Here is a 14,700-nt window from a genome sequence, read left to right as displayed (position 1 = left end):
AAGCAGATCTGCCAGTCTCATCACCTTTCATAAAGCCCTTATCTCCTAACTCCATAATACCTTCCTCATGTTAACCCTTGAGGACTCAACTTTCAAACAATTAACATGTGTGTCGAATCATTTCACTATAAATTGGACAGCAATAAGGTTTGGTGGTCAATGGGATCAGAAATGCTTTGGGACATTACTTCCCAACACAATTTGGCCTTTATTAGGCACACTTGACCCCTAGAGAAGATTATCTTTGGGGTTACAAAGTCTCTTGTAACTAAGCTTCTTTCTCAATTTCAGGCCAAATACTCAGTGTTTAAGTGATTAAAACTTACAGTGAGGAGCAAAAAAAACTTGGCTTTTACTTCAAGTGGTCAATGTTAACAGTGTAACCAAACAGTTTATCTCTGAGGTGTTCTGAGTTCTACTACCTGTGATAAGGTACCAAGAACTTACTCAAACTCAAGGCGAGATCTTATGGCCTTATCCAAGGTGGCCACTTCAAGGTGACCACAATGAAATTTCGATTGAGAATACATGCGAGTGGTTAGTCCTGCCCAGAGTGATGCATGATAATTGTGTGCTTATCACCACATATAAAAACATGTGTGATAGGAGAACAACCCTCGTGTCCAGACAACACGGAGCAATCCAAAGGAATCCAAGGTAGTCCTGGAGGAAGAGGACAACTTTCTGAATCATTTGGAAAAGCAACAGTTTGGTTAGATTTTCTGTAAACTACAGCAGTATCCCCTATTCAAGTGTTTTACAATGGCTACTCTGAAGGAAAAGAGAACCTGTGGCCAGAGGTGTCAAGACTTTGGTCATTTTGTTTGGAATTCCGATGAAGGGAAAATCATGGGAAGAACGCCGGAAAGATGGGGTAAGTTTGGCAAATTCTTTCAAGTGAAGCTGCACTTGGTCCTTTAAATATTAATAAAAGTTGAGAGTTTCAATTTCCCTCATTCAATAAAAAAGTTTTTTTCTGATGTATGAAAAATGGAAAACTGATGCATCTTTTACTAGGGAAAATTAGAAAATTTGTTTTTAAAAACTATTTGTAGTGTTGTAGAAAGTTTTTCATAAAAAAACTAAACAACTATTCAACTCAAAAGAATTGGAAAAACTCGAGTTAAGATACTGTTACCTTGGGTTGATTTTAAAATAAAATATGGAAACTCAGCTTTATTGAAACCGCTGCACTGTTGCAGTTTTCTTTGGCCAAATTATTATGATTTTTTTTTTTTATTCAATTTATATACAGTACATCATGCGGTGACATTCGTTTCTCCAACTGTGTGACAAAAATAGAATTAACATACACAGAACTGAATAAGGAACTTCTTGAACAAATCTTGAATATGCCTTTCTTGAACTCTGCACATTTTCTAAAATGCAATTAGCACAGACAAGCACAACCCACGAGCTTCATCTGACTTTGTGGTGCCCTTGTGAGAAACGTGATATATTTACTTTTGACAGATAAGACGGAGCGAAACAATTATTTGCAGATCGAGATCAAGAATTTTTCGTGCTCAATAAGCTCAATGTAGTGCATACTAGACTTTCACACACGCATTTTTTGACCTCTGTATTTCAGTGTACATCAGCCTGTATTACGCCGCATTCTACGTGGTGATGACGAGCTTGTTTTCCCTGGCCATCTACGTGCTCATGTACACACTGGACCCATACACCCCAGATTATCAGGACCGATTAAAATCGCCAGGTTAATAAAGCCGCTTTTCATTGCGATGTGTGTATATATATATATATATATATATATATATATATATATATATATATATATATATATATATATATATATATATATATATATATATGTATTCACACACACACAGCTTTCACACTGTCTCGTATACTATATCATAGGTGTAATGGTCTGGCCGGACACATACAATGATGAAGTTCTAGAGATCAGCTACAATATGTCAGATAAGAAAGACTGGATGAAGATGTCCAAGATTCTTCAGGACTTCCTTATACGTACGTATCTCCTCTGCATATATCAATTGCAAAAATTAACGGTTGTACGATTAATTTCTTTTCCCTCCCGCTCCTATTTCAGCATACAACGACACCAAACAGTCACAATGCAATCATTATAACTGTACAACAGGCAAGTACTTCTTCCAACACAAGTTCAACGCTCCGAAACATACCAAGTGGTCTTGTCCTTTCTACCAAAGCACGCTGGGAAGCTGTTCTGGCCTTGATGACCACACATTTGGCTACAACACCAGCCAGCCATGTGTAATCATCAAGATGAACAGGGTAAGACAGGGTTATGGAAGAACGATCCAAAGGCTGATCGGTATATTTGAAGTAATAGCTCATTGTTCTTCTCAGGTCATCAACTTCCTGCCAAACAACGGGACGGGAAGTGCTCCGTATGTGAACTGCACAGTCCTGGTGAGTGTGGATCGCAGATGTCGATCACTGATATCAGCAAAAAGCTGAATGTGAAATATGTGTGTGTTTACAGGAAGGTGAAGATAATGTTCAAGGCTACACATACTACCCTGTTAATGGATCTCTCGACCTTTCATACTTTCCATATTATGGCAAGCTGGCCCAGGTACTGCACCTTTAACATCTATTCTCCTCTTTCATAGACATGTACACTAAAGGACAAACGTTTGTGGACACCTGACTATTAAGATTTAAATATTGCACATTTAGTCCTCATTTTACTGTTAATAATGATTTCCACTTTCCTGGGAAGATGTTCCGCTAGATTTATAGGTTTATCTGTATACTGTGTATTCCGTTCTCATCTAGCCAACCTACGTGAATCCGCTGGTGGCTGTAAAATTCGACCTGGTTAACCAGAGGCATGCGGTGATCCAGTGCAGGTTGATGGCCAACAACATCGCCTATCAGAACTTCTACGATCCCTATGAAGGAAAAGTGATTTTTCATTTAAAGGCTTTCAGTTAGCCATGTTCATGTTCAATTATAGGTGTGCTTTTTTTCCATTGATATTTTTCCACTTCATTTCTGTACGAATCAAGAACAACAAACTTGCTTTGAAAATCAGCCTTTGTATTAGTTACAATCTTACAGAATAAACAAAAATAGTACGGGTTGTATTTACTCGTCCAAAAGACATTTTAATTTAAATGGATTGTAAGTTAAATCAAACACACGGTTAAGTCTTAAAAATAAAGATATGAATAAAAAGATTGCAAATACCTCATGCTCTTCTTAGCCCTTCCTGAAAAGTTTTTTTTTGTTTGTTTTTTTTATTTAGCGTTGACACAAACACAGAGGAAAACTAAAGAACGTCACGTCCATATAAAACCATATAAAATGTATATTATCTCTAAGTTATTCGTTCTTCTTTCAAAAAATAATTGGGGGAGGAAATTACAAAGAAGAAATTTTAACGACACACTGCCTTTGAAATGACAAACACAAATTATTATGTGACGCTTAGTGAAATTTAGATTTAAAAAAAAAAAAAAAAAAAAAAACCACCTAAGGTAAGAAAAATAGTTGCCTGTATGAAAAGTAGTAGGAGAACAACTAGAAAAATCAAACAATATTTCAATTCATGAATCTTTGGGCAGGAGATGAACATAGATTTTATGTAGATGGTCACAGTGAAGACATTATAAGCAGATCACATGAGCATTAGGTCTCAATGTCCGAGTGTTTTGAAAGAATTATAAATAGTGAGGAGTGTGTGTGTGTGTGTGTGTGTGTGTGTATATGGGATTTGGGGGGGGTGTTTGGTAACAAAACACTGTATAAAAAATTTCTCCACAGCACCACTGGGGTTTTTTTTTTACAAGGCAGCTGCTCGTTAGAACGTACGAGCACAAGGGGCATTTTAGAGCTTCCAGAAGAACAGAGACCTCTCTTCAAAACTGACATCTCGCCCCACCCACATCTATAAACTCGCTGAATGAGGCAATGGTGAGCGAATTAATCTTCATCGTCGTCATCGTCGAAGTCCTCATCATCGTCATCTTCATCCTCCTCCTCGTCCTCCAGGAAGGACGCCGGAGTGTCGCGAGAGCTGCCGTGGCACGAGCTGTTGGAGCTTGAGGCCATGGTCGCAACGGCACCGTTATCACTGCGAATGAGAACAACATCAGTACGAGACACGCCGTTACTCGCCTGCTGCTTAATAACGAACGTCAATGTACTTTTTGTGTTTATTGTTTACTGTTTGTTTGTTGTTCTTGTGAATAGCTGGTTTCTGTAAACACAACAATGTTATAGCTGTAAACAATCATTTTCTCTTCTCACTTTCTTAAAGAGATGTTTTTGTTCTGTGCTTTATTACTAAACTAAGATACACCTCTACAACACTTATCATTGCAAGTCCTTGTTACTATGGAAACGGTAACGTTAAAACTGCCTTTTTAATTACAGCTGGCACAACTGATCCTGATCAATCCAACTCGAGCATATTATAAAAATGTTTTGAATCTGTACTATGTGTTAATTCAATCCACTAATTGATGCTTAACAGGTTTTGTGTTTTTTTTCCAACACTAATAAATTGTGCAAATCGTACTCACATTTGCCTAAATTTTAGACACAGTCCGTGAGAAATAACATTTTTGTTTAGTGTGTTTAGTAACTCTAATTGGAGATTGTTTACCCACAATATGTTTCTATTTCCAAAAGGAATTTAGATGAATGGCAGAGGAACTCACCTGTTTGTATGAGAAAAGCCTCCATTAATCTGTCTGTGGACTCCCTGTGCCATATCTACACAAACAGATCAAATAAGATTTGTTTTATTCATTCATACCGCTGTGCAAGAATTCACACCATATGTCATTCATCAATCTATCCATTGTTCGATCTATCGGTCAAGCCACGTAATGTTAATAAAAGAACGAACAAGATAGTTCTTTATAATTGTACGTTAGTCCCTATCCATGTATACACCTATTAGCGATCTACCTATTCAGCTATCCATCCAATTCAATTCATCCTTCTATCCATCCATCCATCTTTTATACATCCAATTCAATTTCCATCCATCTCTACAGAGATACATTTGCAGTCTAAAGTTGTGTCTAGGTTTAGTATAGAAGTCCATCCATCCATCCATCCTCCCATGTGTTAAAGGTCAAATAAGATTGTTCTTTACAATTGTAAATTTGTCCCCATCCATGCATTCGCCCATTAGTGATTTACCATTCAGCTATCAAGCGATCTACCTATTTAGCTATAAATCCAGCCATCCAATTCCATTTCTAGCCATCCATCTATTATCCATCCAAATCAAATCCTAGTCATACATATTTACAGAGGTAAGGCAATTTTAAATTGTGTCTAGGTTTAGTATAGAAGTCTATCTAATCTATCTGGGAAAAAAAATACATTTAATATAAGTTTTATGGATGTTCTTTTCCACAATAACTATCTCTGTCTAGAGCACCTTTTTGAAACTGAGAGCTACTTCTTGGGTACCAATTAATGTGAAGGGCTACCAGTTTGATACACACTTCTGAAATAAATTTGCTAAATTTACCTTTAATTATATGTTATTATTTATAATATTCATCTATATCTAGTCATCTATATTTTAATATTATTTAATATTTAACATTTTTAAATTCACACCAATGCAAGTGTGACGCCTCCCTCCGAAGCTCTAACTCTCATCAGCCTCTCTCTGCTCTAATCACCTGTTCCCAATTACCTTTCCCCTTTATTTCTCCTCAAGCCTCTGCCTTGTATATGTTCAGATTAAATAAAGACAAGGTGTTTAACCATACCCTGGTTTCCGACTCTTGGTCTATCCGTGACGGATTTTAAAAAAGAATAGCAACAAAACAATTAGATGCAGCTCACTGGTAAGTGGCGCTATGGTGAGCTATTTTTTTTTAGAAAAGGCACCATGTTGGTGACCCCTGGTCTAGAGGAACATGTGACTGACAGACGTTTCTTGGTGCTCAGGTTTGTCATCTAAGGTTAATGGTTTAAACAATCGGTAGCTCCGAATATCTACTTTTGGTTTAATTTCTGCTTTTATTCCGCATTTCTTGTTAATAAGGATAAACCAACATGAAGACGTGAGAGCTGTCTATGAGACAAAAGCAAACAATTTTGAAGGGGAGAAGGAGATCAATCAATGCCAATGAATAAACAGAGCATGACAAACAGAACAAATCACAAATGTCCTGGAAAGATTGTCCATCTTAGCAAGTATTCACATAAATATTACACAATTTTTTACTTCCTAGTGTTGTGTGTAAGCTATCGTTCAACAAAATTATACAATAAAACAAACATTTTTGACTGATTCAAATCTGTATTGGTTTGCATGCATGTCAGCTTATGACCAAAGAAAATGTTTATATGTTTGTATATGATTAAGTTTATATAGATTTACGCAAAGCCTCTAATTAATTCCAATAAAATCCGATAAATTACTGGCAAATTTCCAACTTGGAATATAAAAATTCCCCAAATAAAGTTTCCAGGAATTTACTAGAACTGTCCCCGACCCGTTGCAACCCTAGTCATGAACGAACCGATGTTGATTAATGAAGTACTTCATTAAAGCTTTTTATAAACCTTTTATTGCAATTTAGAGCTCTCAACCTCGTGTTTGTGTTCTGACCTGTTACAAAGGGCTCCATAGCTTTAGGTATAAGGGTCCGGGCTATCTTTAGATTTTCCGACGTGCATTTGCCCGACTCGAGCCCGAACGCCATGCCCATGCGCTTCAGCACCTCAATGTCATCGTGGATCTCGAACATGTTGTCGAAGTTGAACAGGTACTCGAACCTGTAAAAGACGACAAATTTAGCCCGAGCATGGTTGAGGAACGTTGGGAAAGCAGGAGAACAGGGCAGAATGAGACTTACTTGTCATTTGAAATGCTGCAGTCGATGACTGTCTTCTTGCTGGTGTTCACTATGATGAAGGGGAGGTGGATGACTGTGTTGGGAGGAGGCCTGTGATTCTTCTGCTCTGCCTCGCGATTCCTTTGTACCAGGCGCTTGAAAGCTATTTGCTGAATGCATTTTTCCCCCCAAATGTTAAAAAGAAAGGTTTGTGATTATAAGCTGTAACAGTCTAATGGTTTAAATGAACATGCTAATACCCGTGTGTGTGTGTGTGTGTGTGTGTGTGTGTGTGTGTGTGTGTGTGTACCTGTAATATAAGCTCTTGAAGCTGAGACTGTTTCTGTTTGATTCTTTCAAGTCGTCTCTGGCGTTCAGCCTTTTAAGAAAGAAAAACACTCAAAATCAACAACAGATCATTTATTTATAAATTAAATAATTAACCTTGATTGATGTTCTGATTGTATTCAAATTATAACCACTAATCCCAACCCCCGGGATGTACGGTTGTGTGCAAATGTTTGTGCCCCCTCCACGCATTCCAGTCAGATAAACCTAAATCCTATTTATTACATGCAAGCGTCTGCTGATAAAAGCAAATGAAGAAACCATTTGTTCGTTTTAAATTGTCTTCAAATCATAAGACGCTCACAATATACACAGACCAGCCTTTCCATCAAGACTGCAGACATGAAAAACAACCAATGTTATCTTGTATCAGTGGCACCTGACGTCACTTGGCATCATGGTGCAGGAGTAAACAATGAGATCTAAAAACTGAGCAAGTTTAAATATCTAGTCTGTATTAGAAACTTTGACTGCTCCCAATTGTGATGGCTGAGACAGAGCAGGTCTTCTGGGGAGTTTCTAGTTTTGGTCAGTTTGGTCCCAAAAAAAAACAAAAAACATTTTACTGTTAATGGACACCCAAGGCCATGGGGAGCGAAATTGGTTTTGATTGGTTGGAATGAAAACCTGCACCCACATCTGACCTTTGTGTAAAAGTTAGGACACCCCCGGTCTATGTAGCGGGCCAAACATTTAACAACATTCTGCTCTTATGCACGTTTGCCTGACAGGACGCTTGGCATTGTTTCTTGGCTGTCAGTTCATTCATGTTCGGGGTTCGGTTCTGTGCTGGGCGACTCCTGTGTGCGCTTTTGCTCATCTTCATAACAGAAAAAAAAATTGCTCAGACAAATATATGTACTTCCAAACATGTAGAGGATTTGAGGAGCCTGTAGGCAGAGGTGGGGCATCGTTTCAGGAAGGAACTGTGCAACTTTACCACTTATAATAGAAGCATGGCATTAACCAGCAGGACTGATATAATTGATCCGAAAGCCAGAAGTGTTCAAGGGGTCTTCAGAGAGGCCAGGTTTATTCCTGTCCAACATTGAGCATGTGCGAATAAAAACTGGACCGAAGAACAATGCAAAAAATGTGACCTGGTCAGGTAAAATGAGGACAATAAAGAATGAATAGGTTTCTTTATAAGTGTACACTTGTCCCTGATGAGTCGATGGTGAACGTGGCATGGATGGCATGATGAAACCTTGAGAGGAACCAGACTCAAGAAGAAACCCGTCCTCATCTGGGTGGCACCGGATGTCCGTTCGTTAGAGTTAAACGTTGTTGAGGTGTGCAGTGAAGATCAAATGCAGCCCGTAGTCGTGAGGCCATGTAACAGACTGCTGACACGTGGACGTCTGTGTGTCGCCTAACTGGGGAAGAAATGACACTAGGATGCACTCTGGTGAGAAAACAAGCTAGCAGAACACTGTGAAGTTTGGAGCAATGTTCTGACACTGGCCTAAGCACAGATGACCAAGTACTACTCTTAATGACAATACGAAAGGGTTCAAGGGGTTGACTTGGCCCGCTTATTTCCCAGATCTCAGTCCGATCGAGCATCTGTGGGATGTGCCAGGACAAACAATTCAGATTCCTGGAGGGCCCACCTTACCACTTACAGGCCTTAAAGTATCTACTGCTTATGACTTGATGCCACATACCAAAGCACACCTTCATAGGGCTTGTTGAGTCCATGCCTTGACAAGTCAGAGCCGTATTGGCAGAGGAACTACACAATATTAAGCAGGTGGTTTTAAATGTTATGGCTGATAGGTGCATGTTTTGACTCTAAAAAGCCTTTGGAGTGCACTGAAAACAAAAACCAATATATTACAGTATAAGTTTCTAACCTCCAGGTCCTTGCACTCTTGAGCGGAATTGGTTGGGAAGCCGATCCATTTGATTTCCTTCTTGTCTTTGGAGATGATGTTCATCGCCATTAGGACGTTTAGTGCATCATATACCCGTCTCCGAATGTTCTTCTGGTCATACACGTGCTATCAGTAAACAAAGCAAAGACAATCAGAAAGATTACTACTGCGGTTCTACTACTTTGGAAAACATAAAATATAGACCAAAAAAGAGGTTTAAGGAAATCATTTCTTTTTAGAAGTTGCTACTAGAACTGAAATATCATCCTAATATCAATCCGAGTAGCAAGTCATCAAAAGTGTAATTAAATAGTTAAATAAATTAAATAAAACTGAAGCTCCAATCTCCTAGTTGCATGAATTTTATTTTAACACTGGAAAACTACAATAAAAAAAAAAAAGGCAGGTGTACACGTCAATGGTGAGAACTTACTGATTCGTTAGGAGAGATGTTGTCTCCTGAACTTAGCTCGGTCACCAGCTCATCTGCGACCTCATTATAGGAAGTTACACCTTTCTTCTGAACCTTCTCGCACACCTTCATGGAGAAATGTCTCAAGCCTTTTCCATTCTTCTCCCCTCTTCTACTGCTGCGTCTGTTGGGAAACATACCGGTAGTAAATTTTTTTTTGTTGCAAAAAACAATGACTATCACTACTAAATCACTATATACCCTTTAGTGTAAAAGATTATCCTGCTTTTTTAGCACCAGCAGGAATGATTATTATTTTCATAGATACAAGTTTAGGTACTGAAATTTAATCTATAATATGCTGAGCAAATAGAGTTTTGTTTGCTTTTCTTTATTGACAAAATGGTCATCCTGGATTATACCATACATATCTAATTATACTTTAGACTAGAACCTGTGATTTATAACCAGGGGCTTTGTGGTTTACATATTGCAGTTTTTTTGACAATTAACGTTTTGCATGTATGCTTGTGCACTTAATTAGTTTTAATAGGTTAAATTAAATTTGATTGAATCTAAAATTGTGAATAAGTAATGAAATTCATGGGTTGTATTTAGTGAGTAAAATATTCAGGGGAAAAAAATATATATCTCAAAAACGTATAAAATGATGCACGTTTGCATTATTTGTGTAATGCTTGAACTGCATGATAAATTTTTTAAGAAGCATTAATAAGGAGGTTGAAAAAAGGAGGGACACCTGACTTTTTCCAGTTGTGAGGTTTTTTCTCTACCGTTACCACAGTGTTGGAGGCACACAATTGTATAAGATCTTATACACTCGTACTAAGATAAGCAAACCAGCATGACACTGGCCCCCGTACACAAATGAAGATGTTTTGAATGGGTGGGAGTGAAAGATCTTGCGCAGCATGCTACAGAGCTCTTAACTCTATTAAACACTCTATGCACCCCAGAACACTCCAAAATCTAGTGGAACATCTTCCCAGAAGAGTGGAGGTTATCATAAAAGCAAAAAAGGGACTAAATGTGGAATGGGATGTTTAAAAAGCAGATCTTGTGGTCAGGTGTATACTATTAAAGTTATATTAAACATTACAAAGAAAGTGTTAAACGGTGAACCTGCAGGTAATCACCGCTGCTAATGAAAGGTGCCTCTGATACAGCACGAGGACACTATGGGGACTGAGACAAAGTGGTGCGAATGCTAATATCCTGCTGAGATCCAGAGAGATGACAGAGTACACATGACTTACCCACTGGACCACGGTGAAGCCTCTCGTGTGTGTGTCTGTGGTGTGAGGAACTGAGCACTAGGTGTTCTGGGGCTGGTTAACAGAGCAGCACTAGCTGGAGCAGTAGGCCTCTGAGGAGTGCCAATCACCTACACATACAGATTATACAAATGTACCTTCACTTTCCAAAGGTTGAAAAACCCTATTATTACATTGCTGTGACACTTCATATGACAATAAAATAACAGCATCGACCAAATGCTAATCACACACTAATGAAGAAGTGAGATTCCCATTAAATTTGTAAAAAAAACCTTCACATGGGGAAATTTTGCCATTTACTACTAAATCAAATCTGGTCCATGTGTATTGCTTCTATACGGCACCAAAATGGATGAAGCTTTTCAAGATGTCTTTCCATTTTTAGTTTTGTTTTCAGTAAATACAAAGCATACTTGCTTGTGTTTTTTTTTTTTTGTTTATCAGTTTTCTGTTCCTGCAAAGTATTGCGCCATACATTGCAACTCCTGCAAATATCAGTGTCACAAAAGAAAGAGAACAAAAAAAAAAAAAAAAGAGAAAAGAAGAAAGATGGAAGGAAGGACAGAAAGAAAGCAAACAAAAGAGAACAAAAAAAAAAGAGAAAGGAAGATGGAAGGAAGGACAAAGAAAGAGAACAAGAGAAAAAGATGGAATGAAGGAAGGAATTAAAAAGATGGTAGGAAACGAAGATGGAAAGAAGAAAGAAAGAGGATGAAAGGAAAAAAAGATGAAAGGGAAGAAAGGCAGAAAGAAGGAAGGCAAGAAAAAAAAAAAAAAAAAAAAAAAAAAAACAGTTCTACTGGCCATACATTCCCATGCAATAACGCATATGGTATGTATTGGATCATAAGCCCTTCCTTTTCGTTTTCTCTTCTAATAATTATAGTAAAAGTGTTTTCATCTAACCAAATAAGCTTGTTTGAGAACCGGGCAGGCATTCTCAGCCTTTCTGTTTATTTAAATTTTCGAAACTATAAAAATTTAAATGTAAAAAATAACTAATTCCTAAACAGTTAATTAAATTCCTAATACACTTCAAATAGATTTTGATTAATTTTAAATCCATTGTGGTGGTACACAGAAGCAAGATTTATTAATCTCATCTTATAAACTTTTAATCTTTATTATAAAATTATATTTTACAATCACAGTGCAACAGCATCAGCCATTGTAATAACCTGATCTAATTACAAACGGAAGAAACTTACACCCAACAACATGCAACATTCAGCTGAAACAATTTCGCATTTTTTTCTAATTAGTGTTTGTTAAACCGGCTTCTTACAGTGTTGTTTCTGGAACATGGCCAGGCAAGATTAAATCGAATATAACAACATTTCTGCATGGCACATGTTGTTAGTTTAAAGTAAGTAATAGGCAGAAAGCATGACTTGTTGCCATTTGTTACTCTGAATTTAGCAACATTGTCATCCATAATTTAATCTTTTTTTTTTCCCCTACTCAGTTAAAAATCAGATTACTTTAATTCTGAGATTCAGTCAAGGAAAAATTTCTGACCAAACACAAAGGTAATCTAAATCGCATTCCAACTTCTTGTTTCAGGTTGCCGAACAACAACAACCCCCCCCTAAGCTGCTTAAAAACAAACTAATAAAAATAAAAAACATTGTGTAAATCTTGCAAGCTTCCGAAAACCTCACAGCATCATTGTATCATTTATGTTAGTGAGACAAAGTCAAAGTGATAACCAACAAAATCCCAGTGTCCACCTCCCACCCAGATCTGGCTGAAAGTTTAGGTGTTTAATTGGATGATCGCGACGATTTGCGCTCTAATCCTGCTGACTCCAAACTTCTGTGATCAGCTTAAGTGGAACTCTTGCAGGTCACCTCGTTTAATGTTAATGGAGGATTTGGTCGCTCTTGTGCTCCGAACAATATTCACAGAAAGGATGGGAAAATCTCATTAGAGGACAAAGTAGTAATAAAAAGAGCCCTGGCCATAAGTAAAGAATGGGTAGAACCTGAGAAAGGGAAAGGAGCTCTGGTGGAGGTAAGCATGGTTTAATTTGGGAATGGAAAGTCCTATCACATAGTCAGAGACACATACAAGACGTGTGGTGCAGATACCCTGAATGGTGATGACCCTCAGATTTCTTACCACATGTGAAAGCATGTTAACGCCAGAGGCACCGACTGCTTTAGGCATCATCTGCTTAATGCTGGTTGGATGGAGAGTCACCAGAGACACCACGGCACCTGACGGAGAAAGCAGATATTGGTACGTGCATCAGAAACACAATTGAGTGAACCATATCTCTACTAGCTAACATCTGGATGTTAGAACAAAAAAATAAAAAAACAAGGCTAAACAGTGAAGCTCTGGATGCCTGCCCTCTACTGGAGACATTTTTATCTGCATGTGGCAAACGTGAAACATTAGCATGTGGTGTATTGCATAAAATGTTATTTCGCAAGCTCTTGTTATAGCAACTAGGACAATGCATCAAAAGCTACAGAGAGTTAAGATTGAGACACTTGGACCTGGGAGGAAAGATGTTATTTACATGAAAACTTTAGGTGTCTACATCTGAATTAAAACACAAATGGCTAATACTGGCACCCATAATAAACATGAGCAAAGGCTGTTAAAAATGTCTTCATTGTTTAAACTTGTAATATTTTGTTCACAAAAACACTCATGGATATCAAACAAAAGCAAACACGAAACAGATTTAACTTGTATATATGTGCCACATTTATTGGCACTGCTATAAATTTCTGAGTAAAACACATTTAAAGTATATTTCCATTGATATATCACATTTCTTTTAGTACACCTGGCGACTAGGAACGAGAAATTGTCCAACCGTGACTCGCAGGGGTAGAAACCCGAGATAACACATACGCCAAATTCCTTTAGTCGTTCATCACAATGGGTAAGACCAAGGAATAAAGCTGTGATGTGTGTTGTTTTAATGTCACACAAATAGTAAATGACAAAACAAAACTAAACAAAAACAGGCTAAAGCAAGTCAATTTCTGTCGATCATAAAAATGTCCCAGTAAACTAGAAGGAATGTTGAGAAGATTCTGCATGGAGGAAAGGTCTCAGATCCCTTGCCATGTATTCTGCAACCTCATCAGGTATTATAGAAGACTCTGAGCTGTTATCTTGGAACAGAAAGATGAATAAAATGGTGACAATAACTGTGCCACATATTTAACAACATATGAATTTCCTATTGTTTCATGAGAAGAAAATTTATGTGAAGTCTAATGATCTAATAATAAACAACAGAAAAAAAAAAAAAGATAAAGTGTAAGCAGTTAAAACCATTTTTTCCACAGAATTCGTCACTCATATTTGCAAATGCTGCCAATATTAATAGAGGGCCCTGTACAGTATGTGGTTTCTACTGTAGCTGGTAGGACCACCCTGAGCAAACAATTACTTTCTAATTACTAATCCAATTAACATTAATCATAAACTGTTCAATCTGACACCAGGATTGTTCATGTGAAAATCTTTCTACAAATGCTTTTTGTTACAACATTTATAGTACAAGTTCATCAAGTCTTTAAAGGAACTCGTAAAAACATTTCCGCAACATGAGGTGTATCTAGTAGCAGATCTCCCACTCCAACCCACGCAAAGCATATCCTTATGGCGCTGGCTTTGTGCACAGGGACCGTGTCATGCCGGAACAGGTTTGGGTCTCCAAGTTCGAGTGAAGGAACTATTTAATGCTACTGCATACCAACAACATCGTCAAAGTCAGGTGTCCCAATGCAATTGTCCATATAGTAAAGCTGAATTATTCTACTTAACATCTGCAAAAAAATAAATGATGCAGCGCCGAATAGAAAGGGGGAGAAATTATTACATCTTACACACTGCTCACCATCATCGCTTTAGTGTTTACCAAAGTATTTTGATTATGTTATATATAATATATAACAATGTTACATATA

General features: G+C 37.6%; 2 protein-coding genes across 3 annotated transcripts in view; one reads left to right on the top strand and one right to left on the bottom strand.

Annotated features, from left to right (window-relative positions):
* The first annotated feature begins 67 nt into the window (after positions 1 to 67).
* On the top strand, positions 68 to 3,549 carry LOC124378676 (potassium-transporting ATPase subunit beta-like). Its single transcript, XM_046838430.1, has 7 exons — positions 68 to 874; positions 1,592 to 1,720; positions 1,885 to 1,998; positions 2,081 to 2,286; positions 2,362 to 2,424; positions 2,498 to 2,590; positions 2,794 to 3,549. Exons 1-7 carry the CDS (start codon positions 763 to 765, stop codon positions 2,950 to 2,952), a joined length of 876 nt encoding a protein of 291 aa, XP_046694386.1. The 5' UTR covers positions 68 to 762; the 3' UTR covers positions 2,953 to 3,549.
* Positions 3,550 to 3,740: 191 nt separating this feature from the next.
* Positions 3,741 to 14,700, bottom strand: part of tfdp1b (transcription factor Dp-1, b) — a 14,847-nt gene continuing 3,887 nt past the window's right edge. Inside the window, exons 4-13 of one of the 2 annotated variants that reach the window (XM_046838411.1) lie at positions 12,887 to 12,984; positions 10,745 to 10,872; positions 9,489 to 9,651; positions 9,035 to 9,181; positions 7,141 to 7,209; positions 6,852 to 7,000; positions 6,605 to 6,771; positions 4,683 to 4,737; positions 4,187 to 4,219; positions 3,741 to 4,093 (exon numbers count right to left, since the gene is read on the bottom strand). In XM_046838411.1, the coding sequence (XP_046694367.1) occupies positions 3,943 to 4,093; positions 4,187 to 4,219; positions 4,683 to 4,737; positions 6,605 to 6,771; positions 6,852 to 7,000; positions 7,141 to 7,209; positions 9,035 to 9,181; positions 9,489 to 9,651; positions 10,745 to 10,872; positions 12,887 to 12,984 (1,160 nt within the window). In that variant the 3' untranslated portion in view covers positions 3,741 to 3,942. The remainder of the gene's footprint in view (positions 4,094 to 4,186; positions 4,220 to 4,682; positions 4,738 to 6,604; positions 6,772 to 6,851; positions 7,001 to 7,140; positions 7,210 to 9,034; positions 9,182 to 9,488; positions 9,652 to 10,744; positions 10,873 to 12,886; positions 12,985 to 14,700) is intronic. The other variant, XM_046838412.1, reaches the window with a different exon arrangement.

The sequence above is a fragment of the Silurus meridionalis genome, chromosome 24 (assembly GCF_014805685.1).
Source record: "Silurus meridionalis isolate SWU-2019-XX chromosome 24, ASM1480568v1, whole genome shotgun sequence".
NCBI lineage: Eukaryota > Metazoa > Chordata > Actinopteri > Siluriformes > Siluridae > Silurus > Silurus meridionalis.
The sequence above is the reverse complement of the archived record's forward strand: the minus strand, read 5'-3'. Positions and strand labels throughout refer to the sequence as shown.